Below are 26,988 nucleotides of genomic sequence, written 5' to 3'. Positions count from 1 at the left end.
TCAGAGTCAGCCTGGCCACAGCACCATCAGCACTGGGTGGGGTGACAGGCAGTGTGCAGGTATGTGGGTGTTTCAGACTGGAAAGCAGTACCGAGACCTTCCGTCAGAAATGGGCTGTTCAAAGAACCAGCAGACCGTGGTTCAGGTCTGCTGAACCATGTGGTGAGACCTTGAACAAGTTACCCAACATCTGTGAGCTTCAATGTCCACATCTGTTAAATGGGTATAAGGATATCATGTGCGTTACAGGTGTTGTAAAGACCAAGTGAAATAAGCAATGAAAAGCATTGGAAGAGTGCCTGACACCTATTCAGTAATGGGCATTTTAGTTGCTGTTACTAGTATAGGCACACCCTTTTATTTATTTTTTAAAAATCTTTTAAATTTAATTTAATTTAATTTTTTGAGACGGAGTCTTGCTCTGTTGCCCAGGCTGGAGTGCAGAGGTGCAATCTTGGCTCACTGCAACCTCTTCCTCCCGGGTTCAAGTGATTCTCATGCCTCAGCCTCCCGAGTAGCTGGGATTACAGGCATGCGCCACCATGCCTGGCTAATTTTTGTGTTTGTAGTAGAGATGGGATTTTGCCATGTTGCCCAGGCTGGTCTCAAACTCCTAGGCTCAAGCGATCCACCAGCCTCGGCCTCCCAAAGGGTTGGCGTGAGCCACTGCACCCTGCCGTATTTTATTTTTAAGTAGGGATGGGGTCTTGCTATGTTGCCCAGGCTTGTCTTGAACTCCTGGTCACAATAAATCCTCCCACCTCAGCCTCCCAAAGTGCTGGGATTACAGGTGTGAGCCACTGCACCTGGCCAGGCATGCCTTTTTAGATTGTAAAGCCCCATGGAAGGTACAAATATCTTAAATTAAATGGGACCCAACTTATGGCTAACCTTGGATTCCCTGGACAACAGCTAGGGGAACATTCCAGTAACTTTATTTATTCTCCCTACACTCTATTTTTAGTAAAATGAGGAAAATGTTAACCAAGTAGTTAATATTAGGTTGATGCAAAAGTAATTGTGGTTTTTGCCATTAAAAGTACTGGCAAGAAGTATTTTAAAAAAGCAATACTTCGGCCAGGTACAAGGCTCACACCTGTAATCCCAACGCTTTGGGAGGCTGAGGCAGGCAGATCATGAGGTCAGGAGATAGAGACCATCCTGGCCAACATGGTAAAACCCCGTCTCTACTTAAAAATACAAAAAAAATTAGCTGGGCATGGTGGCAGGTGCCTATAGTCCCAGCTACTTGGGAGGCTGAGGCAGGAGAATCGCTTGAACCCAAGAGGTGGAGGTTGCAGTGAGCAGAGATTGCACCACTGCACTACAGCCTGGGGGACAGGGCGAGACTCCGTCTCAAAAAAAAAAAAAAAAAAAAAAGCAATACTTCATTGGATAGCATCTAGACACTGTACTATGCAAAAGATAGAAAAAAAAATCTAGCATGCTTTTCTGAGTGAATTTGTTTCAGCCATTTATTAGTCAACTAGCAGCAAACACTATTAGTCACCTAGCAGGCCTCCGACATGTGCTAGGTTATGAAGATACAGTGGGGAACAAGGCCTATGGGGTCCCTGCCCTTATGGCAAGAGCATATATTTTAGGAGTAGGGGAAAAATGTTTTTTTAATTTATTATTATTTTTTTGAGATGGAGTTCTGCTCTTGTCACCCAGGCTGAAGTGCAGTGGTGCGATCTCGGCTCACTGCAACCTCCACCTCCCAGGTTCAAGCGATTCTTCTGTCTCAGCCTCCGGAGTAGCTGGGATTACAGGCACCCGCAACCACACCCGGCTCATTCTTGTATTTTTAGTAGAGATGGGTTTCGCCATGTTGGCCAGGCTTATCTCGAACTCCTGACCTCAAGTGATTCGCCCACCTTGGCCTCCTAAAGTGCTGGGATTACAGGTGTGAGCCACCGGGCCCGGCCAAATGTTTTAAAAGTAAATAAAATCATTATGGTTTGGGTTAAGTGCTATAAGGAACATCAAGATGGCACCCTGAGAGAAAATAACAGGGAGGCCTCTTTCAGTTAGGAGATTCAGAGGTCTCTCTGGGGAGGTGACATTTAATCTGAGACCTGAGGAAGCCAGCCACAGAAGAGCAGAGGGAGAGCACATTCCTGGAAGCCAAGATAGCACAGGCAAAGGCCCCAGGCAGCAAAGAACTTGGCACATACCGGGTACTGAGCAAAGGCCAGGGTGGCTGCAGAATGGTGGGGAGAGTGCTGGGAAGAAGTTGAGATGGGAGTAGAGACAAGGTCAGGGGCCGAATCATGCAAGACCATGCGTGGGTTTGGATGCTGCCTGTCTGGCATGCAGGGCAAACTTCTGAGACTCCACCACCTCTGTGGCTTGACCTGGTGGAACTGCTAGTGACAACTTGGTGCTTCCCACCCCAGGCCATTCATGTAAGCCCAGCCTGGCCGTCACCCAGCCATGACGTTAGGCTGAGGGTCAGTGTAGACCCTGAGATGACTTGATCAGACTAAAGGGCCACTGTCGGAAGGAGAGTTCTTGCTCTCTCCATCCTGCTAGATGCAGACAAGGAAGCCCGTGTCCTTGACTGCAACCATAAGAGAATCAAGCTCTGGGGAGATGCTGAGGATGGCAGAGCCCAGAGGCAGAAGGAACTCACGTCCTTGAAGCTCTGCTGATAAGCACCTCTTCCTTGCAGTGCCAATTATCATGCCACTAAATGCCCTTGTTGTTTGCCGCAGGGGCTCAGCTTACCTCCGGCTTCAGCTGTAGCCATGAGAGACCTTAGCTGGCAGCGTCCTATCTCATTACTCACTTTCTGCCTCAGAGATGTCTCTGAAGCCAAAGAAGCTTACCCAGCCCAAAAGCCAGGTGGCAAGAAAGTTAATCCCCCTGGGGTCTCCCTCAGCTGTTGGGGGGATCAATGCCTCAGGCTCCTGTCCTTAGATGGTCACTTCTGGGAGGCATTCTGGACACTTCCGAGGCCAGGGGAATCCTCCCTCATCACCTGTAGCAGCAGTCTCAGTGACACACCTGTGTGTTGGTTCTTCCCTGCCTCCCTTACTCCAGCTTCCTGAAGCCACCTCTCAAACCAGCCACCTGCGTGCAAGTCCCTGCCTTACCTCTGCTTCTGGCCGGTTTGGGGCCAGCTTCTCTTACCTGCAGGTACAGTATCCTTTCTGGTCACACTGTCCTGGGGTAACCCATTCTCACAATCCGCCTCAAATCCACCCTCACGGGGATGAATTCCTTCCTAAATGTAGACCTGCCCCAAATACGTCTCAGACAGAAGCCTCCTCGGCTCTCACTGCTTCTCTGGCCATCCTGACTGACTGCGGCAAGGCCTGGCCACATCCTGAGCCCAGCCCTGCACCACACACCTTTGACCTCGTCCAGGGACCCTGCACTCCTCAATGGTGCGTGCGGGCAGGCGTTTCCAACTTACCTCCAGGCCTTTGCTCACACCATTCCATCCTCCTGGGAAGCCTTTTCCTTCTGCTGGATGGCAAATTCTAGTTATCTCTCAGTGAGTCTGCATCAAGTTCCCCTCATCCCAACACTCGCAGGAAGGCCCTCAGCTACGACAGTCCTCCATTTGTTAGGAACATACCCCAGCCTGACACTGAACCAAATGCATTACATTCATGACCCCACTTGATTCCTGCGAAAGCCTGGGCAGGAGGGTCACGGCCATCATCTCCATCTGACAGATGAGGAAACTGACGCATAGAAGGCTTGACCCTTGGTTGGGTTTAGATGCCCCTGTCTGGCGTGCAGGGCAAACTTCCGAGACTACAGTGCCTCCTGGGTTTGGTCCTGCTGGACAGACTTACATACTGGTCACAACTCAGTGCTTGACCCTCCAAGGCCACTCATCTAAGCCACCATGGCCTGCAGCTGGGACCTGAACCCAGGCCACCTGACTGACCTAAGCAGAAAAGGAATCTTCAAAGGCTACTGGACAGCCCCCAGGGTTGGTGGGTTGCAAAAGCAAGCCAGGAGCCATCTGATGTATCACCTCTGACACAGGACCCTTAAAGCTGCTGCCACACCCCCAGCTGTGTCCACTGCCACTTGTGCACACCCCTAAGCCTCGGGGTGCCCTCCTACCACCCACAGGCCTTGTTTTATTGTTCCTCAGGACACCGGCTTCTTGTCTCCTTGTGCCTTGACTCTGGGGGTGTGTGCTGGTCACTGCAAAGGGACCACATCTTGTCTGTCTCTGTTCGCAGTGAGCACAGGACATATGCCCAACACTAATAGGTACGTGCCTCAGCAAATGTTTGTTAAATAAGTGCAAGACTCAGGGAAAGAACCGCCACTAATGTGGAGGTTGTAAACTAATGCTCTCAGATGAATTTTGTTGGGTTAAGCATGGTGTTTAAACATGAGCAAATCCCTCGTGGAGTAATCCAGATTCCTGGCTTTTCCAGGAAAATGAGAAGATCTGAACACTCAGCCTGTACTTCCCCTCGCCACAGACCCCCACTCAACCCACAGCGCTCCAAGGCCCTGCAGGTGTGCGTGAGGGTGGGCTGGGTGGCCACTCACGTTCATCATGTTGTCAATCCGGTTGTTGCCCAGCGACAACACCTGCAGCTTGACGAGGGCATCCAGGGAGTCAATCTTGGAGATCTGGTTGTTGAACAAGCTCAGGTCCTCCAGGTTCACCAGTGTGTCCAGCCCCTCGATGGTCTCAATGTTGTTGAAAGACAGATCTGGGAAGAAGAGAGGGCTGTGAGGGTCTGCTGCCTGGGTCAGGGGATGGGCTGTCCTGAAATAAAACCATCAAGGCTACTGAGTGCCCTGTGAGCCTGCACCAAGCTGCCAGGGCCAGAATTTGACTCACTGTCTAATAGTTTGTGATTTTTTTAGAAGCCGGGTGTGGATTCTTTCCTGCAGCCTCCAATGTTCACTACCCTCTCCAGTTCTGCCAATCATCCTCCTGGCTGGGGACATGTGGGCAAATACTGGTGTCTATGCTCTGCCATAGTTCTGGGAGGAAAATACTAACCCACAGGTCTGAAGCAGTGCCCTTGGGGGTCAGGGGTAGACAGTGGTGGAGTGTCCCCTTTCCTCACACCTGTGGCATTTTAGCAAGACCACCTCCTGTCTGCTTTGCATTTACCAGTTTATCAAGCACTTATGTGTATATCCTCTGACAGCAGCCCTGAGTGGTAGTTTGGAATTTCTCTTGCTGTTTTATCATTTGGGAAGCAGAAGCTCAGAGAGACTCAGTGATTTGCCCAAAGCCACACAGCTAATCACAGTGGGGCCAGAGTTCATCTAAGGCTTCTCCCTGGACATGTGGCAGGTCAGGTTCTTCCAGCTCCATCACAGCTGTCTCAGGCTCCCTCATCAACCGTAACCTCAACCCCAACCGAGACTTTTGACTAATTCCACATCTTTGGGAATAAAAGTACCTTCCTTTTATTTTTTTTGTGCAGGCTGGAGTGCAGTGGCACAATCACAGTTCATTGCATCCTTGACCTCCTGGGTTCAAGTGATCCTCCTGCTTCAGCCTCCTGAGTAGATTGGACCACAGGTATGCACCACCACATCCAGCTAATTTTAAAAAAAATTTTGTATAGAGACAGGCTCTCACCATATTGCCCAGGCTAGTCTCAAACTCCTGGGCTCAAGTGATCCTCCCATCTTGGCCTCCCAAAGTGGGGATTACAGGTGTGAGCCACCATGTCTGGCCTAAAAGTACTTTTTCCCCACCACAGGTTTTCAGGGTTAGCTGGCAGGTGGGGCTGTTATCTTGTCCTGGAACACTAATGGCCTAGAAGCCAAAAAATGAGCACTTTTCCTGGGCTTGGAAATATGAGCATGATAACCACAGGGTGATCACATTTAAAAGGTGATTTTTTGGGCTGGGCATGGTGGCTTACACCTGTAATCCCAGCACTCTGGGAGGCAGAGGTGGGGGGATCACTTGGGGGTCAGGAATTCCAGACCAGCCTGGCTAACCTGGCAAAACCCTGTCTCTACTAAAAATACAAATATTATCTGGGCATGGTGGCACATGCCTGTAATCCCAGCTACTCAGGAGGCTGAGGCACGAGAACCACTTGAACGTTGGTGGTGGAGTGAGCCGAGATTGTGCCACTGCACTCCAGCCTAGGTGATGAAGTGAAGCTTTGTGTCAAAAAAAAAAAAAAAAAAAAAAAAAGGTGATTTGGGAGATGAGTTTAACCACATCTTAATTCAGCCTCCTCCGCATATCAGGGGATGCTCACCTGTTGACATTGAGACCAATGATAACTCTGTCCTTTCTCTATGCCAGGCCCTTCGAGTGCATTACCTTGTTTAATCCTCACAGCATAGATATCACCATCCCCACTTTAGAGATGAGGAAACTGAGATTCAAATGGGCCTCATGGTAATATGCTCAAGGTAGCACAGCACATAGAGGAATCGAGGTTCAGGCCAGGTGCAGTGGCTCACGCCTGTAATCCCGGCACTTTGGGAGGCTGAGGCAGGTGGATTGCTTGAGGCCAGCAGTTCGAGATCAGCCTGGTCAACATGGCAAAACCCTGTTTCTACTAAAAATACAAAAATTAGCCAGCCATGGTGGCACATACCTGTAATCCCAGCTACTTGGGAGGCTGAGGCATGAGAATCACTTGAACCTGGGAGGCAGAGGTTACAGTGAGCTGAGATTGTGCCACTGCACTCCAGCCTGGGTGACAGAACGAGACTCCATCTCAAAAAAAAATAAACTGAGGTTCACAGAGTGGAATATCTTGTGCAAATTCAGTATGTTGGCCAAGCTGGGGTTTGAATGGGGGTCTAACAAATGCCAGGCCTGCACACCTCCTTTCCCGCCGTGCCACCAGGTTCTGTTCTTGGGAGGCTTAGCCCACCACCTAGCGGTGTGCTAGCAAGTGTTTACCAATGGGGGCTGAGGAGAACCCCTGATTTGAGGTGCTTGCTCATTTCTGTGGTGTAAATACTTCCACCGTGGCCAATTTCAAGCTACCAGCATGGCATCCCTGGAAGCAAAGTTGGGAAGAAATGTGTACAGCCAGCTGTTGAGAGCCAGTGCTAGCTAGCTCCAGCACATCCCCAGCCCTGTGCATGTCAGTGTGGGAGGTCGTGCTGAACCATGGGAGTGCCACCTCCCTAACCCCCATCCTCAGCACCCCAGGGACCCAGCTATTCTGGCTGTGGTTGGGTCCCTGGGCACCTAGTGCCATGGCTGGACAAAGACCAGCTTCTGACTATACTCTGAGGGGCAGAGTGACCTCTTAACAGAGCCTGCCCTCACTGCTCTAGCACCCCCATCCCAGGGAGCACTGGCCATCAGTCCAATGACCCTTGGAAGCATGGATGGCCACTGCAAGGGGTTGGGGGAATGAGCCGACTAGGAAGTGTGTGTGCAGGGGCTCCCAGTAGTAGGAAGATAAGCTTCTGTTAGGGAGGGAACCAAGACCAGTATTCAAGTTTCTCTCTGGGTAAGCAGACAGAAACAGGGGGCTGTCATGGGGCTCAGTGGCACTTGCTTTATGTCTGAGAGACAGCCAGGCCAGAGAGCTCCTGCTTAAAACCATGGCATTCATGAATCAGCATTAATGGGTGCTAGGGTGCAGAGAAATGAGAAACCTGGGACAAGAGACCTGGGCCCAGGTGTCAGAGGACCTGGCTGTGGTTTGCTTCTGCTACCTGTAGCATGTGACTCCATCAAGCTGGTCAGCCTCCCTGAGCCTCAGGTGCTGCATGTGTGAAATGGCAGCATAACCCTGCCTGTGGGTTTGCTATGGGCTTGCAATTGTCAGCACAAAGGAGGCTGGGAGTGTTTGGCAAATTGGAAGGCTCACGATGCCCCAGGGTGCCCTTATTACCAGGAGACCGCCTGATAGGATGGAGGGAATGTGGGCTGTGAGGTCAGACAGGCGTGGGGGTGAGTCCCAGCTCTGATATTTCTTGGTCATGCAGCTTTGGGCAAGTGCCTGGGGCTCCCTGAGTCTCAGCTCCTCTTCTGTAGATTGGGATTATAACAGATGCCCAACTCTTAGGATTAAAATGGGGGTTAAACAACACAGTGCATAAGGAGCTCTCAGGCCTATCACCTTCTCCCTGCTAGGGACCTACTGCCCCTCACCAGATGTGAGGATGCTCCTAAGAGGCCAGCAGAAGGAACATCTCATCAAAACCCTCCATGGCCTTGGCAGTGAGGCCTGATGCGGTGCGGTGACCTCAGTTTGCTCATCTCTATGATGGGGATGCTGTGTGAACTGAAAGACCCATATGGAAAGCATACAGGCCCCACTTAGCATGTAGTTAAGTGCTTGATACACACTAGCCTCTGTGACGATTATTCCTGGTTTGATCTGGGTCCCACCAGCCAATGGTTACCTGTCGATAGTTATCTGTCAGCCTGAGTCTAGATTAAATAGGAGTCCACAGCTGCCCCTTTGTGCCCCATCCAGACTGAAAGTTTGGGCAGGTGAGAGCAGAATATTCTGTGGTCCTGTGTCTGAGCACATCTTTGCTGCATTTTGCCCAGCACAAGCCGTAGGCTTTTAAAAAATAGCAGCTTTCTTGCTCCCAGCAGGCAGAGCTTCTGCCTAATGATGGGCTGGCAGCTGAGTGTCACACACAATTATTGTCTCCTGGGAAGGCAATAACCTTGGCAGGGTGTCACCTTCGATTAGGGTGGACACACAGAGGAAAGGGCCTTACCCAGCCAGACCAGGTGTGTGAGGTTCTCCAGGCCCTCGATCTTCTCAATGATGTTATTGTCCAGCTGCAGCTTCCTCAAGTTCTCAAACTGCCAGAGGTTGTCTATGCGGAGGATGTCTGAAATAATGGAAAGTGATTTCAGCCTCAGGTTAGGGTCAGAGTTTTGTGCTAGTGTACAGAAGGAGTGAGGCAGAACCATGCAAAAGGGACCTACAACTCTTTGCCCTGCCCTGGAGTACACAGGCACCCTGGAGATGTGGGCTGAGCATCGAGGAACGTTGTGTCCCTACGAGGTGGGCAGAGATCGGTACTGCCATCCAGAGCCACAGAAAGACCTAATAGGTTTACTAGGGTGGGGCTAAGAAGTTGTTGGGGTAGGAGTGAGCTGGACCTGGCCTGGGCAGGAGACTTGCTTGTGCTGTTTCTGGGGCCAGGCCAGGGCCTCTCCAGGAGGCTGGTCCACCTTGCGACACAGGACACAGACAGAGGCCTTCCTTCCACAGTGTGATAAATGGAATGAAAACATGTGTCTCTGTTGGTGGGAGGATTGATCACCTTGTTCAGCCTTTTTGGAGCACTGTTTGGCAATGTTTATTGAAATATTTAAAGTCAGTACCCTTTGAACTATAATTTCTCTACATGGAATCTGTCTCTACACTGTATATATGTCCAAAGGAATCCCTCAGGCACGTAAGGGGCAGAAAAGCTCCCAAATGTCCATACGTAGGGGATAAGTCATCCATGCAAGAACGAGGCAGGTTTCTGATATCATAGAAGTGCCTGGCTCCTGTGGCCTGTGAAGACCACCCACACCAGCTACATAGCTGGTTCATTCTGTTTGCTAGGTAAGCCAGAGTTTGGTTTCTGTCACTGGCAGCCAGGAGAGTTCTGAATAACACATACGTATAAGTAAATATGTACTGTATATGTAACACTCTAGAGGCCAAACTTCACTGCCAGGTTTTCCCAGAAGCCACGTACAGCACTGTTGTTTATATGCTCCTTTTTTCCATATTTGCTTTGTAATGATTTCTAAAATTTATAAAATTAGAATATGCTCATTAAGGGTGGGCGCAGTGGCTCACTCCTGTAATCCCAGCACTTTGGGAGGCCGAGGCGGGTGGATCACAAGTTCAAGAGATCGAGACCATCCTGGACAATGTGCTGAAACCCCGTCTCTGCTAAAGATACAGAAAATTAGCTGGGCGTGGTGGTGCACGCCTGTAGTCCCAGCTACTCGGGAGGCTGAAGCAGGAAAATGGCGTGAACCCAGGAGGTGGAGCTTGCAGTGAGCCGAGATCGCGCCACCGCACTCCAGCCTGGGTGACAGAGCAAGACTCCATCTCAAAAAAAAAAAAAAAAAAAAAAAAGAGATGGAGACCATCCTGGCCAACGTGGTGAAACCCTGTCTCTACTAAAAATACAAAAATTAGTTGGGCCTGGTGACACGTGCCTGTAATCCCAGCTACTCTGGAGGCTGAGGCAGGAGAATCACTTGAACCCAGGAGGCAGAGGTTGCAGTGAGCCTAGATTACGCCACTGAACTCCAGCCTGGATGACAGAGTGAGACTGTCTCAAAAAAAAAAAAAAAAAATTGGTCCTGTGGCAGGGCATGGTGGCACACACCTGTAATCCCAGCACTTTGGGAGGCTAAGGCTGGTGGATTGCTTGAGACCAGGAGTTTGAGACCAGCCTGGCCAACATGGAAAAACACTGTCTCTATAATAAAAATACAAAAATTAGCCAGTGTCCCTGTAGTCCCAGCTACTCAGGAGGCTGAGGCAGCAGAATCACTTGAACCCAGGAGGCAGAGATGCAGTGAGCCAAGATCACACCACTGCACTGCAGCCTGGGTGACAAAGCAAGACTCTGTCTCTAAATAAATAAATAAAAATAAAAATCGGTGCTGAGGCATTGTGCCTCAGAGGAGCCTGAGCCTACCAGTCTGCTGCATCCCTGCCACGTCCCCCACTGTGTCCCCTGCCAGGACCGACTGACCAGAGCCGGGCTGCCATGGACCACAAGCCCCTGCTGTGGGAGTGGCTGCCCACCTACAACCTAGGGGCCGGCCAGGGCGACTACGCATGCAGCTCGCATGGCTACGGCGTCATCCCTGCTGCCCACCCCTTGCCGCTGCCTGCCTTTCCCTTACCTCATCACAGGGATACCCAACCACCACCCCAGGGTCTACAATGACCACAGCTGGACTATCATTTGGTACCCTGTCAATGCCATCGTCATCATGAGAGGCTGTCCTGTCTGCAGGGATAGGGTGCTGGAGGACTGCTTCACCTTCCTGGGAATCTTCCTGGCCATCATCCTGTTCCCCTTTGGGTTCATCTGCTATTTTGCCTTGAGGAAGCAAAGATGCCCCAACTGCGGAGCAGCCTTTGCTTAAAGGGAACACCACAACTGGCTTTTCTACACCCAGCTCTCTTTTTCTAATGTACAATAGTTTTATTTGATTAAGCTTCAGGACTGTTTTGTAAAGTGAGGTGCAATAGATGTGGCACGCAGGAGCCAGGGTTTCCTGGAGCGTGGAGAGGCAGCGCTGCTGCTCCTGAGGTTAATGAGAACTCAGTAAAGCACTGCTTTTATTTTTTGCAGTCTTCAATTTGAGAAAGGTAAAATATAATGTTTTCAATAAATGAGATGCATGCCATTAAAAAAAAATAAAAAATACAAATACAAATTAGTGGCCAGGCGCGGTGGCTCACACCTGTAATCCCAGCACTTTGGGAGGCCGAGGTGGGTGGATCACGAGGTCAAGAGATCGAGACCATCTTGGCCCGTCTCTACTAAAAATACAAAAATTCGCTGGGTGTGGTGGTGTGTGCCTGTAGTCCCAGCTACTCTGGAGGCTGAGGCAGGAGAATCACTTGAACCCGGGAGGTGAAGGTTGCAGTGAGCCTAGATCGCACCACTGCACTGTAGCCTGGCGACAGAGTGAGACTCCATCTCAAAAAAAAAAAAAAGCTGGGCGCAGTGGCTCATACCTGTAATCCTAGCACTTTGGGAGGCTGAGGCAGGCAGATTGCCTGAGCTCAGGAGTTCGAAACCAGCCTGGGCAACATGGTAAAACCCCATCTCTACTAAAATAAAAAAGAAATTAGCCGGGCGTGGCCACATGTGCCTGTAGTTCCAGCTACTTGGGAGGCTAAGGCAGGAGAATTGCTTGAACTCAGGAGGCGGAGGTTGCAGTGAGCCGAGATCGCACTACTGCACTCTAGCACTCCAGCCTGGGTGGCAGAGCGAGACTCCGTCTCTACAGAAAAAAAAACAACAATAAAACAAAAAACAAAAAAAAACACCCTACAGTCCAGCTGCAGTTTCAATATTCATTCAGAGGGGCAGAGCCTGCCTGTGAGGTTGTGAAAGTCCCAGTGGGAAAGTGGGGAACCCCTCCTAACTCCCCTCCCTGCACAAAGGTCTGGGGAGGACAGGGTTCTCTGACCCAGGTCCAGAGGGGCCCACCGCCCTTCCCCTAGAGCTGGATTGCTGCCTTGCACCTATCCTGGGTTCCCCCAGGGCTGGGTGGGACTGCCCTTCCCTTAGAGCTGGATTGCTGCCTTGCGCCTATCCTGGGTTCCCAGGGCTGGGTGGGACTGGTGCCTGTTCTTCAGCTCCCTGTTTGTGGCCAGATTTCCCAGAATGATACTGGCCACAATTCCCACCTGTGCTTCCAGGGTGGGGCCAGTTCTGCCCCAGTCTCCCCGCCACCTCCCATCCCTGGGTTGGATTTTCCAGGTGCCTTTTCTGGCCCTGATCTGACAGCCCCCAAGCAGTAGCACTCCCCCTGTGGCTCCTGCACATCTGGTGCTCTGCCACACACGCCAGCATGCTGGCTTTTTCCTAGGTGTCAGCAGTTCAGGAGGAAAAGCCAAAACAACACAACAAATCAGGATGTACTTGGCAGTTAGCTCTAAATGAGTTACCAGCATGACAGGACTGCCAAAAAAGCCGATTTAATCTTCAACAAAGACACTAAATCTGCCTCTGTGGCCACCACCTTGGCTGGGCCTGTGGTCATCACTCACTGGAGTACAGCAGTGGCCGTCTTACTAGATCCTTGCCTCAGCCCCTGGCCTCCACGGTCTATCCTCACGCAGCCAGCAGGGTCCTGTGATATCCTAAGTCCCATCCTGTCCCACTTCTGCTCAGGACCCCCCCAGGATCCCCACTTCACTCACTGTAAGAGCCAAACACCTTCCACTGGCTCCAAGCTGACACCAGCTGACCCCATGACCTCCCTGACCTGTCTCCACACTGGCTTCCTCAGCAGAGATGATAAGGCGGGGTCCAGCCTGCCCCAGGCCCTTTGCACTGGCTGCTGCACTTTCCCCGGTGGATCTGCACAGCAGCTCTCTCCCTCGCCTACCTCAAGTCGTTGCTTAATTGTTACCTTCTTGGTGAAGCCCCTGGCCACCCTATAAAACACTGTACTCCACCCCCAACTTGCCTTTTCTCCTCTCCTTCCTTTTTTCCTCCACAGCACATATTACCTTTAGCAAATAGTATTATTTTCCTTATTCATTTTATTTCTTTGTCCCCCGCCAAGTTGAATGTCAGCTCCACGAGGACAAGGCTTTTGTCTTTTTTTGCTCATAGTTGAATCCCTAGTGCCTAGAACAGTACCTGGCATGTAACAGGCAGGTGTTCAATACTGGCTGCATGAACCTCAGGTTGGGGAGGGGAAACAGAGGGAAAGCGGTCAGCTGCAAAAGCCCCCTCCTGCCGCACCTGTTCTGTGCCCCTTTACCCCTCTCGGGGCTGTGGCTCAGGGCCCTCCCTGCTTGGGTGGTCAGCCCTGGGAGCCTGTGGGCTTCGTGGGGCTGTGCCTGGGCCATGCCTGACTTGCCCACTGTCGTGTCCCTGGCTCTGGCAGCAGGGCTGGACTGAGGCAGGGTCTCAATACCTCCTTGTTGTTGACTGGATGCCGGCCAGCCTAGGGGCCCCAAGACAGAGCAGGAATGTGAATCAGACCAGGTCACTCTGCTGTGCCCTTGCCTGCACACGATACAAAAGGGGTCTCAGGATCCCTGCCCACCTCTCTCACTGCCCTTGGACCGCCTCTGCCTTGACTTACTGTGCCTGGCTCACTGTGTGAGCCAGGCACTGTGCATGTGCTGTCTCACCTTGTCCCCCCACCCAATGCTTGAGACAGGGATGACAGCCATCCCATTTCACAGACGGGACATTGAAGCAGTAAGGGTCCGCCTGGTCCTGAGCCACATCTTCCCACTCCTGATGTGCCTCCCTGCCTCAAGGGCCTGTGCTCCTCCTGCTACCAGCCTGTCTTTGGTCACCCCTTCCCTGAAGCTGCCCTCCCAGTGCCCGCTCTCCCTCATTCTCCCACACTTCCTACCCTCGGCTCCTGGCTACGTGGGACTTCCTAGGCTCTGCCTGCCAGGGACCCCCACTCCAAGGACACCCATGCGGAGTTGTGTGATGGAAACAGCATAGTCTTGGGGGCTCACTTAGATTTGGCATGGGACAATTTTATCTTGTTTTCTATTCTTATTCAGAATCAGGAGTGTTGTGGATATTCAAATGATGAAGACACTAAATATGACACTTTACAAACATCTGTGCTGCTCCTATGCCTTGTAACCCAGGTAGGCCCTAATGCTGATGTGGGAACCTCGACCGTGGACTTCACATGGAATCCTGGGGCTTGAAGATGGAGCAGAGAAATCCAGGGAGGGCCCCACCCTGGCCACCACCCCTGAACCTTCGATACATACTCCGAAAGTCCAACTGCAGGGACAGGACATCCTTGAAGAGGGTGCCTTCCTGCTTGGCCAGCTGCCCGGCCTCCTCCTGGGGGCCCTGGTCCCTGACAGCCAGCTTGAGCATGTCATCGTCCATCACCCTCGGCTCCATCGAGTGGCACAGCCGGTTCATCTTCCCCCACGTTTTCCCTAAAAAACACCGCATTCCTCCTTCACGGCCCGCTTCTTTCTCTGTTTGAGGGCAGGGTCTCGCTGAGGTTTCCCCCTATAGTGTCTTGTGGCCACTGGCACTCTGAGGAACACCCCACGCCCGGCCCTGGGTCTGCTGCATCTCGGGGTTTGTATACTTACATCAAGGCTGCTCCAGGCCTTCTTGGCAACTACGTGGGCCTGTCCACAGGGTTTCATCCCTTGACCCTACAGCCACAGCTGGGACCCTCGCTGGACCCACTGGGCTGGTGTCCACACTGGTCTCCTTAGCCTGTGATCTTGGCTCATCTTATGACTGTGGCCCTGTGTCAGGCCTCTGACTTTGTGTGCCCATCCTCATTTGGGCTTGTGGGTACCAACCACTGACTATGCTCCCTGGGCAGCCCCAGCCAGGCCTGTCAGCCTGCAGCTCCTCTTCCTTGAGCACCTCATCCCCTCCAGGCAGTCATGTGTGTGTGCCCCCCACCACACCACAAGCTTCTCCTGGTGCAGAGGGAGCCCCTGACCCAAGCTGCCCATTCACGTCCTTCCCGTGGGAGATGTGAACTTGAGGCTATGGAATGAGAGTGCCCATCGGAGCTGGCTGCTTGAGCTGGGGAGGAATAGGGAGTGTGGGCTGGCTGGGCACATGGTTAAGCAGAGAGCAAGAGGGGGAGGAGGCAGATGCACAGAGAAAAGCAGAGATGGGAACCTGGGAATCAGAAGACAAAAGACAAAGGACAGACAGACTGACAAGAAGGCTGCCTCCTTCTTGCTGGCTTTCCAGTCCCTAATGTCCCTAGGTCCAGGCCTCATGAGAGTTTCCTGTTTCTCACATGAAATCCTCTTTTACTTAAGCTAGCTCCAGTAGGTTATTTTTCAAATTAATTAATTAATTTTTTTGAGACAGAGTCTCGCTCTGTCGCCCAGGCTGGGGTGCAATGGCACGGTCTCAGCTCACTGCAATGCCCGGATTCAAGCGATTCTCCTGCCTCAGCCTCCCGAGTAGCTAGGATTTCAGGTGTCCACCACTACGCCTGGCTAATTTTTTGTATTTTTAGTAGAAATTGGGTTTCACCATGTTGGCCAGGCTGGTCTCAAACTCCTGACCTCAGGTGACCCACCTGCCTCTGCTTCCCAAAGTGCTGGGATTACAGGCATGAGCCACCATGCCCAGCCTCCAGTAGATTCTGTTGCTAATGGTCCAGAGGGATTTGACTGAGACACCACAGCACTGGGGGGATCTGTAGATTTGATCAGTCACACTGTGAGGCTGACTCCAGGCTGCTGTTCGTGGCTGGACCACATTCTCATCCTTATCAACCCTCTTGGTGAGGACATCCAGGAGGGATATTTTCCCCCGCTTTCCGCCCCTGATTCTTGCCTCCCTGCTGGCCCTACTTCCTATCTTTGTCTACATGCCTTCCCAGCATCTGGGCCTCCCTGAACCTCCTGTCCTTCTGCCCTGCTGGTCCCTAATGCTAGGCAGCCCCTGTGCTCTGTTTTTCATTCCACTGGGCACTGCTGGAGAAACTTCTGGTGCAGGGCTAATGGTGTCCGCTGAAAAGCCAGGTTGGGCCATACAATCCTGTTACCTGGTCTTAGAGACTTCCCTCTAAGACTGCCCTCCTCTTGCCTCCCTGACCATCCACTTGGATGCAGCTTCTGCAAATATGCATCCTCTGCCCTGAACCGTCCCTCATCAAATGTCCCAATGAGCTCTTGTGCACACTTCTCTCTTGCTTCCAGGGGAGGCATAGCCTCCACACCCTTCAACCCCTACCCCTTCTCCACCTGTGCCTTCTGTCCTCCCAAGACCTTTGTCCTTTTCCTCCCACTATCTCCAATCTGTTCACACTGGCTCCACCTCGTTGGGGTGACCGATTCTACCCCCAAAGACAGTTCCAGCCCTCAGCCTCTCTCTAGCTCCCCACTCTTATGCAATGGTTTCCCCTAAGGTTTCCCATAACTTGTCATCAACTTGTCTTTGGGGGAATTTCAATGTGTTATATTTGGCTGATGTTTTCTGCAAAGTGTTTGGCCTTTTTTTGGGGGGGGTGGGGGGTCAGGCGCGGTGGCTTACACCTGTAATCCCAGCACTTAGGGAGGCCGAGGTGGGCGGATCATAAGGTCAGGAGATCAAGACCATCCTGGCCAACATGGTGAAACCCTGACTCTATTAAAAATACAAAAATTAGCTGTGCGTGGTGGCACATGTCTGTAATCCCAGCTACTTGACAGGCTGAGGCAGGAGAATTGCTTGAACCGGGGAGTCGGAGTTTGCAGTGAGCCGAGAGCACGCACCACTGCACTCTAGCCTGGTGACGGAGCGAGACTCCATCAAAAAAAAAAAAAGGTGCTATACTTTGGGAAATGACTCTTAATTTTGATTTCAAAACTTTAACTGACTTATCCCTCCTACTTCATCAGGGCCTGGTACCTGTGACAGATCAAGTTTGCTTTCAGTCAAGCCCAGCAATTGCTATGCTAGGAAATGGGGGATTGTTATTACACATGCTATTTGTTAAGCACATCAGGGCAGGATTTGGATCCTGACTGTGCATCTTTTGGCAACTCATTTCACCTATCTAAGCCTTGGCTTTCCCATCTGTAAAAGGTGGATAATTTCTCCCTCCTGCATTTGTGTGAGATCACGTATTGAGTCCACACATGGGTAGTGAGTAACTGCTATATGCTGTGAATAAAACAGATGGACTTTACTCCAGCTTCAGGCATGAATCAAACAATAATACAAATATTTAACTACAAACCATGACAATTTGTAGGTGTAGGGAACTATGAAATTGTACATTGGGGCACCTGGCCTGGCCGAGGAAGACAGGGCTGATTTGAAGGACAAGTAGGAAAGAAGGAGGAGATAACTTTGTGGCAAGGCCCTTTAGGTGGGAGAGAACAGACTTGTTGCATTTTAGCTGAAGTGATGCAAGTTTGGAGAGGTCTGTGGGAGTTTTGTTATTATCCTAGAATTCCTGGAAAGCACCTAGGGCTTAATAAGGGCAGCAACATTAGCTGGGCATGGTGGTGAGCGCCTGTAGTCCCAGCTACCCAGGAAGCTGAGGCAGGAGAATCGCTTGAAACCGGGAGGCGGAGGTTGCAGTGAGCCGAGATCGTGCCATTGCACTCCAGCCTGGGCAACAAGAGTGAAACTCCATCTCAAAAAATAAAAAAAAAAATAAGGGCAGCAATGTGATCAGATCTTAGTTTTTAAGAAGCTCACTCTAGCAGCAGTACTGAGAATTGCAGAAGTACTGAGGTGAGAGGTGACCAGGGTGTTAGCAAGATGTGGATGGGAGAAATTTCTAGAAACTTAATTTACATGTAGGGCTAACACTCACCAATATCCAGATAAGAAAACAGAAACTAGTTAAAAAGGTTAATTAACATGCCCAACTTCATATGCTTAGCACATGGCAGAGTCCATTTCCCTAATCATGACTCAACTGTACCCAGGGTACTGGGGACTATCATTGCCACAGCTCACAATGTTTCTCACAGTTGTCCTGGGTTTAGGGCCAAGGCCCAAACAATCCTCCTCTATGGGGATCTTATAGTTTACCACCCAACCTGGGTCCCCTTTGACTTGCCTGATGATAGTGTTATTGAAGACCAGAGAGGTTGGAGCTGGGGAAAGCAGCAGAGTTTTACACAACTGTCAACGGAGTGGCCTCCTCACAGATAACAGATCCAGAATTTTCCTGGGAAACGATAACCTGGGGTCAACAGGATCTGAAAACTATAGTCCCTATTGGCCATGAATTAATAAGAAGAAAATTGGTTGGGCGAGATGGCTTACACCTGTAATCCCAGCTCTTTGGGAGGCCGAGGTGGGAGGATTGCTTGAGTTCAGGAGTTCAAGACCAGCCCAGGCAACATAGCAAGACCCTGTCTCCATTTTTAAAAATAAATAAATAATGAACAAAATTTTTTTTAAAAAAGAATAAAATCAATCACTTACTGAATGCTTACTGTGTGCTCAGTGCACATGCATTATTTAAGTACATGTAAGCTCCGGAGGCCATAAAAAGTGAGTCCTAATGCCCTTATTTCCCAGCTAGGGAACCTGAGGCTCCAGGGAGGGAAAGGAACTTGTCCAAAGTCGTACAATGAGTTACTGACAGAGACGGATATGGAACCTGAGTAGCCGTATTCACATCCAAAGCAGTATATACAGTACCAAGATGAAATCATTTGATAGTTATGAGGTCAGATATGATGGCTAAATTCCGAGAAAAGTTATCAGTGGACCGGGTACCTCTCCTTCTATGAAAGGAGGCTGGAAGACGGAACCCCTTAAAAATCCATTCTGGCCCTTCTCCCTCGGGAAATTCTCCCTTACTATTTTTTTTTTTTAATTCAAAAGCTTGACAAGCCCAGGACTAAAGTGTCTTGGCTGTCTCAGCACGACTGTAAAGTGGCTGGGAGAGGACCTACGTGCTCATTTTATAAATGAGAAGGGCCGGGCCGGCGTTCTCCGAGAAAAAGGTTACAGGAAAGAGTTAAGTCGGGCACTATCTGTCCCTGCTAGTCCTCCGGGAGCCTCAGCTCCCAGGTCTCACCTTCTCAAGCGCTGGGAACTCGGCTGGTTCCACGCAGCAGACGCGTCTCCCGGTTGCTGGGGAACCAAGCGCCGCGATTTGGTTGCTAAGGGGAAGTCAGGAGGGAGACATCCTGGGTGAAAGTTGACAAGTCACGTGACCACATCTCCGGGCGGTGAAACACTCCTTACACCAACCAGCCGTAGAGAAAATAAATGTTTCTCCAATCAGTACTTTCTATGGGCGGGGATATTCCTAGATTCACCTCTGTTCCGTCCTATTTGCGTGATTGACTCGTCTTTTGTCCAATAATACTAAGAATCCTTTAGATTGACCAATATACAGAGGAATCAAAATGCGCAGCTTCCTCTTTGGGGGCGGGCCAGGGGAGGTGCCGCCACGGCTGACAGGGACTCCGGTGACCTAGCTTGCTCCTCCGCCCAATCGGACGCTGCGGGGTGGGTGGGGGCTTTACTGACGGAGGTGTAACTGCCAATCGGAGGCGGGCTTTGTAGGTGTCCCCCAGTAGAGACGCGGCAAGGGGGCGGGGCCAAGGGCCTGGCGCTCCAGAGGGTGGGGAGGGGGCAAGTGTCAGTCAGGACGGGAGTCCGACGGGTTACAGCGGAGACCTAGGTGGCAGACAGGGGGCCCGGGCCGCTGCGTGTTGTCCACCCAAGATGGAGTTCCTCCTGGGGAACCCGTTCAGCACACCGGTGGGGCAGTGCCTCGGTAAGGCCGCGTGTGGGGCAGGAGGCTGGGCGACGGCGGCCGCTGATCCGGCTGGTGAGGACCGCGGGCCTCCGCCGGGCGCCGGTGCCACTTCACGAGCGGGCTGGGCCTCCGCCAGGCGCGGATGCCACCCCACGAGCGGGCTGGGCATCCTGGTCGTCGGGCCTTCGCCGGGCGCCTGTGCCACCTCACGGGCGGGCTGGGCATCCTGGTCGTCGGGCCTTCACTGGGCGCCGGTGCCACCTCACGGGCGGGCTGGGCATCCTGGTCGTCGGGCGTTCGCCGGGCGCCAGTGCCACCTCACGGGCGAGCTGGGCCTTCGCCGGGTGCCGGTGCTATCCCATGGGCAGGCAGGGCATCTGTGTCCTCGGGCCTCCTCCCGGGCACTGGTGCCACCTCACGGGCGCCAGTGCCACTCTGCCAGGAGGCACCCCTGAGGCCCAACTTGGACTCGGAGATGCCCCAGGCTTCCCTGCCCATCAAGGCTCAGCCCTTCCTTTTGCTGCTAGAGGTGGTGCCAATTGCTGGTCTGCTTCCCCAATGCGCTTTGGGAGATGCCACTGCATGTGTCTTTATCCAGCCCAGCAGGCTCACTGCCACTGCCCCAAGGACCCAGTTCTCCCAAACCCTTTGTGGGATGTCACCTTCTTCTCCATCTTTGTCCCTCCTCTTCGGTACCAGCAACCCTCAGACTGGGCACCCTCCCAGAAATGCCCCCTGCTCCGGGACTTGCTAATTTGAGCTGCAACTCAGCTGGGCTGTAGGAGGGACTGGGATAGGAGGAGGGGCTCTTGGAGGGTAATTATCTTGGCAGGGGGGTGGCATGCCTGCACTGCCTCCCAGGAAAGAAGGGAGGCTGTGTTATTTAATGATAAGAGCCCTGGACTGGGAATCATGGAAGCCTGGACTCTAGCAGTGGTTTTGTCAGTGACTCCATATGACCTTGTGCCCTTTCTGGTTTGAAGTTCCCCTGTCTGTCAAAGTGTTTGGAGATGAGATGTGATAGATCCCTTAAAGTTCTCAAGTTTTGATATTCTTTGTAGTACTCTGCACATTGACTGTTGCTTTCCTCCCCCACTTCATATTAAATTTACTAAAGCTGAAATCTTTTGTTGACAATGTAGAGAGGATAGTACTCAGCATTATCTGTTAATCCTATAGGGGGGGTTGTGGACACCTGGGGACACCAGAGATGGCCAGAATCATGGATAAGGAAAGCCCAAAGTGTAGGTAAAGGAATACTGAAATGGCCACCATATGGGACTTCCTTACTAAGAAAGCAACTTGCCTTTTTACCCAAGGCAGTGGCTTATGCCACTTGATCAGTCAAGAATGCTGATTAGTTTGTTTGAAAACTGGGTTCCTCCTGGTTGGTTGAAGGACTGGTAAAACGTCTTTTATGAGCCAGGATCTTTGGTGTTCTTATGGGCCTGATTTCAGCAGTAGTGATTTGTTTGTTTTCTGCTTTGCTTATGAAATTCTAGCTTACTTTCCAGCCTTTAGTGGAGCCTATAAACTTATTGAGGTCTCTCTTGTTGGCTAATTAGCATTTAGGAGCCTTTCTTTACTTTCTGGCATAATATCTTTTGTAATGCATGATGGACCCCAAAAGAGAGTTTTCCCACCTTTTTGACATCTTGTCCCTTGCTGCCCACTGGAGAGTCTCTGGATTCTCACTTCCTTACTTCTTCCCGTGTCCTTTCCCACTCTCTTCAGGTGCTCTTGCGTGGCAGCCACACTCCAAAAACTAATTTCCAGCCAGTTAATGGAGGGAGCCAGAAAAAACTTGGGGGAATTGTTTTCCTTTCTGTCCCCTTTATAATAGGAAGCTCTACACCTTTGAAATGACAAGGTAGTAAATGAGGGGTAGAAGTTAAAGGGGATTTAAAATACAAATGTGGTTGGGTGTGGTGGCTCACGCCTGTAATCTCAGCACTTTGGGAGGTCAAGGCGGGTGGATCACAAGGTCAGGAGATCGAGACCATCCTGGCTAACACGGTGAAACCCCGTCTCTACTAAAAATACAAAACAAAACAAAAAAAAATTAGCCAGGCGTGGTGGCATGCGCCTGCAGTCCCAGCTACTCGGGAGGCTGAGGCAGGAGAATCGCTTGAACCCGGGAGGCGGAGGTTGCAGTGAGCTGAGATCGTGCCACTGCACTGCAGCCTGGGCAACAGAGTGAGACTCTGTCTCAAAAAACAAACAAACAACAACAACAAAAAAAACCAAATATAAGGGATATAGGGATATATAGCAAGTGGAAAGAGCTTGATACCTCTGTCAGGAAGACCTAAGTTGAATTTTGACCTGGCCCCCATTTCTTGGCTGTGTGACCCCAGAAAATTGTGTTGCTTTTTGAGGTTTACTTTGTCAGTCTTCTGAGAGAGAGAGAGAGAGAGAGAGAGAGAGAGACAGAAAGATTCATATTCACAGAGTAATGTAGTTTAAATGAGATAATGTATGAAAACACTTAGCATCGTATCTGGAACATAGTAGAAGCTCAGTAAATTGAAACTGCCACTGTTAATAACAGAATACTTAAGTTAGGGTTGGATTTTCTATCTGGAGAGGGTAAGTGAAACAACTGGCCCGTCTGTGACCTGTGAAGGAAAATACCCTACCAGGCCCCAGGATTCACCATTGCTCATAAGATGCTTGACTAAAGATGATGATGGCTCCCCACTGCCAGGTAGCCAATAGGTCATTTCAGTTCAGTTCAGGTAAATGATTAATGGACAGAATTAGGTTCTAATGTATATTCTGTACTGTTGTGACAAAGTGTCAAAGTGACTTTGGTGATATTTAGTGTTGTTAGTATTCTTTTAAAAGAATGTGCGGGGGTGGGGGATTGGTGGGAGGGAGGGGGAATACAGAAATAAAATAACAACTACAAAGCTAATGACTAAAAACAGCAGCTGTAGGCTGGTTGTGGTGGCTCATGCCTGTAATCCCAGCACTTTGGGAGGCCAAGGTGGTGGATCACTTGAGGTCAGTAGTTCAAGACCAGCCGGGCCAATATGGTGAAACCCTGCCTCTACTAGTAATACAAAAATGAGCCAGGTGTGGTGGTGGGCGCCTGTAATCCCAGCTATTCAGGAGGCTGAGACAGGAGAATCGCTTGAACCTGGGAGGCAGAGGTTGCAGTGTGCCAAGATTGTGCCACTGCACTCCAGCCTGGGCGACAGAGTAAGACTCTGTCTCCAAAAAAAAAAAAAAAGGAGAGCTGGTCCCTCTCTGATCCCTGTCCTCAATGGATTTACGGTTTCAGGAGAGAAGACAGAGATGCATGAAACAATGAGTGGTGTAGATTGTAAGTGCCGAAGGAGTCAGAAAGAATTCAGAAGAGGCTGGGGTGACAGGGACTGGCTTCTTTGAGTCTGAGGGCTGTTCATAAAGGATGGGTAGGAACTCTGCATGCAGAAAACAAGATCATTGGGCCTAGGGACAGCTGAATGAGGCAGGGAGTGGGGCACGGGCACATCTGTGAGCACCAGTCTGAATGGAGCAGAGGTGGTTGTGGGGAGTGGTGGCAGGTAGGGTTTGGGCACAGGATTGAAGCCCTGCTCTGGATGAGTGGCATCAAAGACTACATTCTTTTTTTTTTTTTTTTTTTTTTTGAGACGGAGTCTCACTGCATCACCCAGGCTGGAATGCAGTGGTGCGATCTCGGCTCACTGCAACCTCTGCCCCCCAAGTTCAAGCGATTCTCCTGTCTCAGCCTCCCAAGTAGCTGGGATTACCGGTGCCTGGCACAGTGCCGGGCTAATTTTTGTATTTTTAGTAGAGACGAGGTTTCACTACCTTGGCCAGGCTGGTCTTGAACTCCTGACCTCGTGATCCACCTGCCTTGGCCTCCCAAATTGCTAGGATTATAGGAGTGAGCCATTGCGCCCGGCCCAAAGACTACGTTCTTTAACTGACTTCAACTTTTAGTCTCTTTGGACCTAATTTTCCCTGCTTATAAAATAATACTTCTCAACAGCTGCATGGGGCTTACACCTGAATAATTTTTTCTGTTCACTTCAGTAGGCAGTTATGAGTGCCTGTGGGGGGCCAGGCCTGTGCCAGGCTCTGGGGATACAAATATTAACAAGCTGCTCTCAGGGAGCCTTCAGTGGAGGTAACATGCTCACAAAAGTTGTCCTGGGTCTGAGCGGTTGGTGGAATAATTCTTACTCTGTCTCATGCGTGGGCCTCATGTGAACATTCTAACCTGGTACAATTTAGTAGAACACTTAGCATGTTCATCTCAAGCTAGCAACTAAGACCACAGTCTGACATAGTTAACTGTGCATTTCTTGCATCCATCCTGCCCTTTATTCTGGAGGGCAGTTCCTGAGTAGAAAGCATGGTTTAGAGAGAGAGTAAGCTGGACAGGTGCGGTGGCTTACACCTGTAATCCAGCACTTTGGGAGGCCGAGGCGGGTGGATCACCTGAGGTTAGGAGTTCAAGACCAGCCTGGTTAACGTGGCAAAACCCCATCTCTACTAAAAATACAAAAATTAGCTGGGCATGGTGGCACACGCGTATAATCCCAGCTACTCGGGAGGCTGAGGCGGAAGAATCCCTTGAACCTGGGAGGCGGAGGTTGCAGTGAGCCGAGATCGTGCCATCTGCACTCCATCCTGGACGACAGAGCGAGACTCCTTCTCCAAAAAAGAAAAAAAAAAGAGACAGAAAGTCTAGCCATGGTGTGCGAGGCTAAAAAGTGTGGTGCAAGAAAGAGTACTTACTTGTATTTCTTAATTTTCTGTGCTGCAACAAGCTTCAAAATGTTAACTGTCTTAATCTCAGCCTTCCACAACTGCTTGGAGTTGGATGACAGCTTGGAGTTGGATGTCATACATGGGGAGTTCCCCAAGTCAGGTCCATTGTGTCTGCAGCAGTTTGCAGTTTTCCTTGTGTTGGCTAGAAAAAGTTTTCAGAAAATCCTTTTCCAAGAATAAAGTTTAGATTCAAAGATCAGTGAGTAGTTAGTTAATTCTGACCAGAGTATTGGGGGTGGTGGGCATGTATTCTCTTCATTGTTCTGCTTTAATAAACAGGCAAGAAGCAGATATTCTGTTGCAGAGTTTGTTTGTAGACTGACTGGTGTTGGACATAAACTACTTCATAATATCCTGTGAATGGTAGACGTTTAACCTGGCTATTTGTACCAAGAATGGTTAGTTGTCCCTCAGATTGCTATGTGTATTAGGGTTCTCTAGAGGGACACAACTAATAGAATAGATGTTTATATTAAGGGGAGTTTATTAAGGAGTACTGACTCACACAATCACAAGATGAGGTCCCACAGTAGGCCATCTGCAAGCTGAGAAGCAAGGAAGCCAGTCTGAGTCCCAAAGCTGAAGAACTTGGAGTCTGATGTTCAAGGGCAGGAATTTGCAAAGCCCTTTTGCTTCAGTCATTTTATTTAGTGCTCACAACCTTGTGAGATATACAGGAAGAGAACTGGAAGGAACTTATAATTATTAAGTACCAACTATATGCAAACTCTGTACATAGAATCTCATTTAACCCTCACAATATTTAACTATTTGGGTGTTATCATCCCTGTATCACATAAGGAAATCAAGGCCCTGAGAAGTTAAGAGACTTGTGCAAGGTCAATGCCAGAGTGAAGCCTAGAATCTACTCCTGATCCAGTGCTCATTCTGTGCTGCCATTTATGTTACTTTTTGCCCTCAGAGCTCATGATTCAGCCTCAAGGGAATCACCTGGAGGGCTTGTTAAAAGTGCATCCTACCCTCAGAGTTTCTGTTTCAGTAGGTTTGGGGAGGGAACTAGCATTCTACATTTCTATCAAGTTCTGTAGTGATGCTGATGCTACTGGTTCACTTCGAGAACTGTAGTTCTTGATTTAAAGTTCTGTTTCTTTAATCTTTTCTTTATCTTTCTTCAAACACTAAATGTAGGTTTTCTTGTGGACAGGCTAAAAGAGTGACTATTTAGAATTCGTTCATTTATTCATTCAGTGGCCCTGTACTATCTGTATATAGCAAGCTAAGAATTTCCCAGTGTGTAGGTATCTAAATTAGATAAGATAGAAAGTAGTTGCAAGATTGGATAGATAAATGCAGTAAGGAAATGTAGGAGGGGAGGGGTGACCTCAGGTGGTAATAATAATAGCTAAAGACTTTTGGATTTTGTGTTTGTTTTTTTGTTTGCTTGTTTTCCAGATGGAGTCTTGCTCTGTTGCCCAGGGTGGAGTGCAGTGGCGCAATCTCGGCTCACTGCAACCTCCACCTCCTGGGTTTAAGGGATTCTCCTGCCTCAGCCTCCCAAGTAGCTGGGATTACAGGTGCCCACCATCACGCCCGGCTAATTTTTGTATTCTTAGTAGAGACAGGGTTTCACCATGTTGACCAGGTTGGTCTCAAACTCCTGACCTCAGATGATCCACCCACCTTGGCCACCCAAAGTGCTGGGATTACAGGTGTGAGCCACCATGCCTGGCCCCGTTTTTGGGGTTTTAAAAAAAGTTTAATGTTGTATTCCTATGTGCCAGAGACTGAAGTGGGCACTTTATACATCTTGCAGTCATTCGATCCTCACAAGAATGCTGTGAGGAAGGTACTGTGATTATCTCCATTTTCAGATAGGGACATTAAGACAATGAGACAGTATGGAACCTACCTAAGGTCACACAGCTAGCAGTGAGGGAGCTATAGTCTGAATGCAGCATTCTGGCTCCAGAGCTGGTATCCTGTCACACTGTGCTGCCCTCAGCAAGAGTAAAGTGAGGAGGAACACTGTAGGAGGGAAGGAAGAACTCAGGAAAACTCTGAGGAGGTGGTGTCTGCTGAGCAGGGCTTTGATGAATGGGGGGGATTTGGTTTGTGTAGAAATGGAAAAGGATGTTTGGTTTCTTGGCAGAGACAACTTGAGCAAATGCTGGATGTTAAGGGGTAGGCGGGGGTGATGGGATTTATTCTATTTGCCTAGCAAAGGGGAGTGATAGGAGGTGAGATTGGGAAGGGAGGATAAGGCCTGATTGTGTGGAGGGCTTGCTTCATATGTTGGCTAAGTAGTTTGAACTATTTTTTAGAGCTACTGGAGAGACATGAAATACTTCTAGGGAGGGGAATAGCATGGAAGCATGAATATCATTACAGAG

At 50.2% G+C, this 26,988-nt stretch overlaps 2 protein-coding genes and 1 pseudogene across 11 annotated transcripts in view; 2 read left to right on the top strand and 1 right to left on the bottom strand.

Annotated features, from left to right (window-relative positions):
- DRC3 (dynein regulatory complex subunit 3) overlaps positions 1-19,398 on the bottom strand; it is a 44,415-nt gene extending 25,017 nt beyond the window's left edge. For 3 of the 5 annotated variants that reach the window (XM_058428969.1, XM_058428972.1, XM_058428973.1), the window contains exons 1-5: positions 19,163-19,398; positions 18,191-18,301; positions 14,409-14,585; positions 8,665-8,781; positions 4,528-4,694 (exon numbers count right to left, since the gene is read on the bottom strand). In XM_058428969.1, coding sequence (XP_058284952.1) covers positions 4,528-4,694; positions 8,665-8,781; positions 14,409-14,568 — 444 coding nt within the window. In that variant the 5' untranslated portion in view covers positions 14,569-14,585; positions 18,191-18,301; positions 19,163-19,398. Of the gene's footprint in view, positions 1-4,527; positions 4,695-8,664; positions 8,782-14,408; positions 14,586-18,190; positions 18,302-18,561; positions 18,639-19,037; positions 19,059-19,162 lie in introns of those variants that run through there. The other 2 variants (XM_058428971.1, XM_058428970.1) reach the window with 2 other exon arrangements.
- Positions 10,678-11,062, top strand: LOC116483137 (membrane protein BRI3-like; annotated as a pseudogene).
- Positions 19,399-19,729: 331 nt separating the features above from the next.
- The window catches only part of TOM1L2 (target of myb1 like 2 membrane trafficking protein), a 129,198-nt gene continuing 121,939 nt past the window's right edge, over positions 19,730-26,988 (top strand). For 4 of the 6 annotated variants that reach the window (XM_032177437.2, XM_032177434.2, XM_032177432.2 and 1 more), the window contains exon 1: positions 19,732-19,870. In XM_032177437.2, the coding sequence (XP_032033328.1) occupies positions 19,819-19,870 (52 nt within the window). In that variant the 5' untranslated portion in view covers positions 19,732-19,818. Of the gene's footprint in view, positions 19,871-26,988 lie in introns of all 6 variants that reach the window. The other 2 variants (XM_032177429.2, XM_032177436.2) reach the window with 2 other exon arrangements.

Source organism: Hylobates moloch, unplaced genomic scaffold, assembly GCF_009828535.3.
Source record: "Hylobates moloch isolate HMO894 unplaced genomic scaffold, HMol_V3 SCAFFOLD_15, whole genome shotgun sequence".
Taxonomy (NCBI): domain Eukaryota; kingdom Metazoa; phylum Chordata; class Mammalia; order Primates; family Hylobatidae; genus Hylobates; species Hylobates moloch.
Note: the sequence above shows the minus strand (reverse complement) of the source record. Positions and strands in the feature narration are given on the sequence as shown.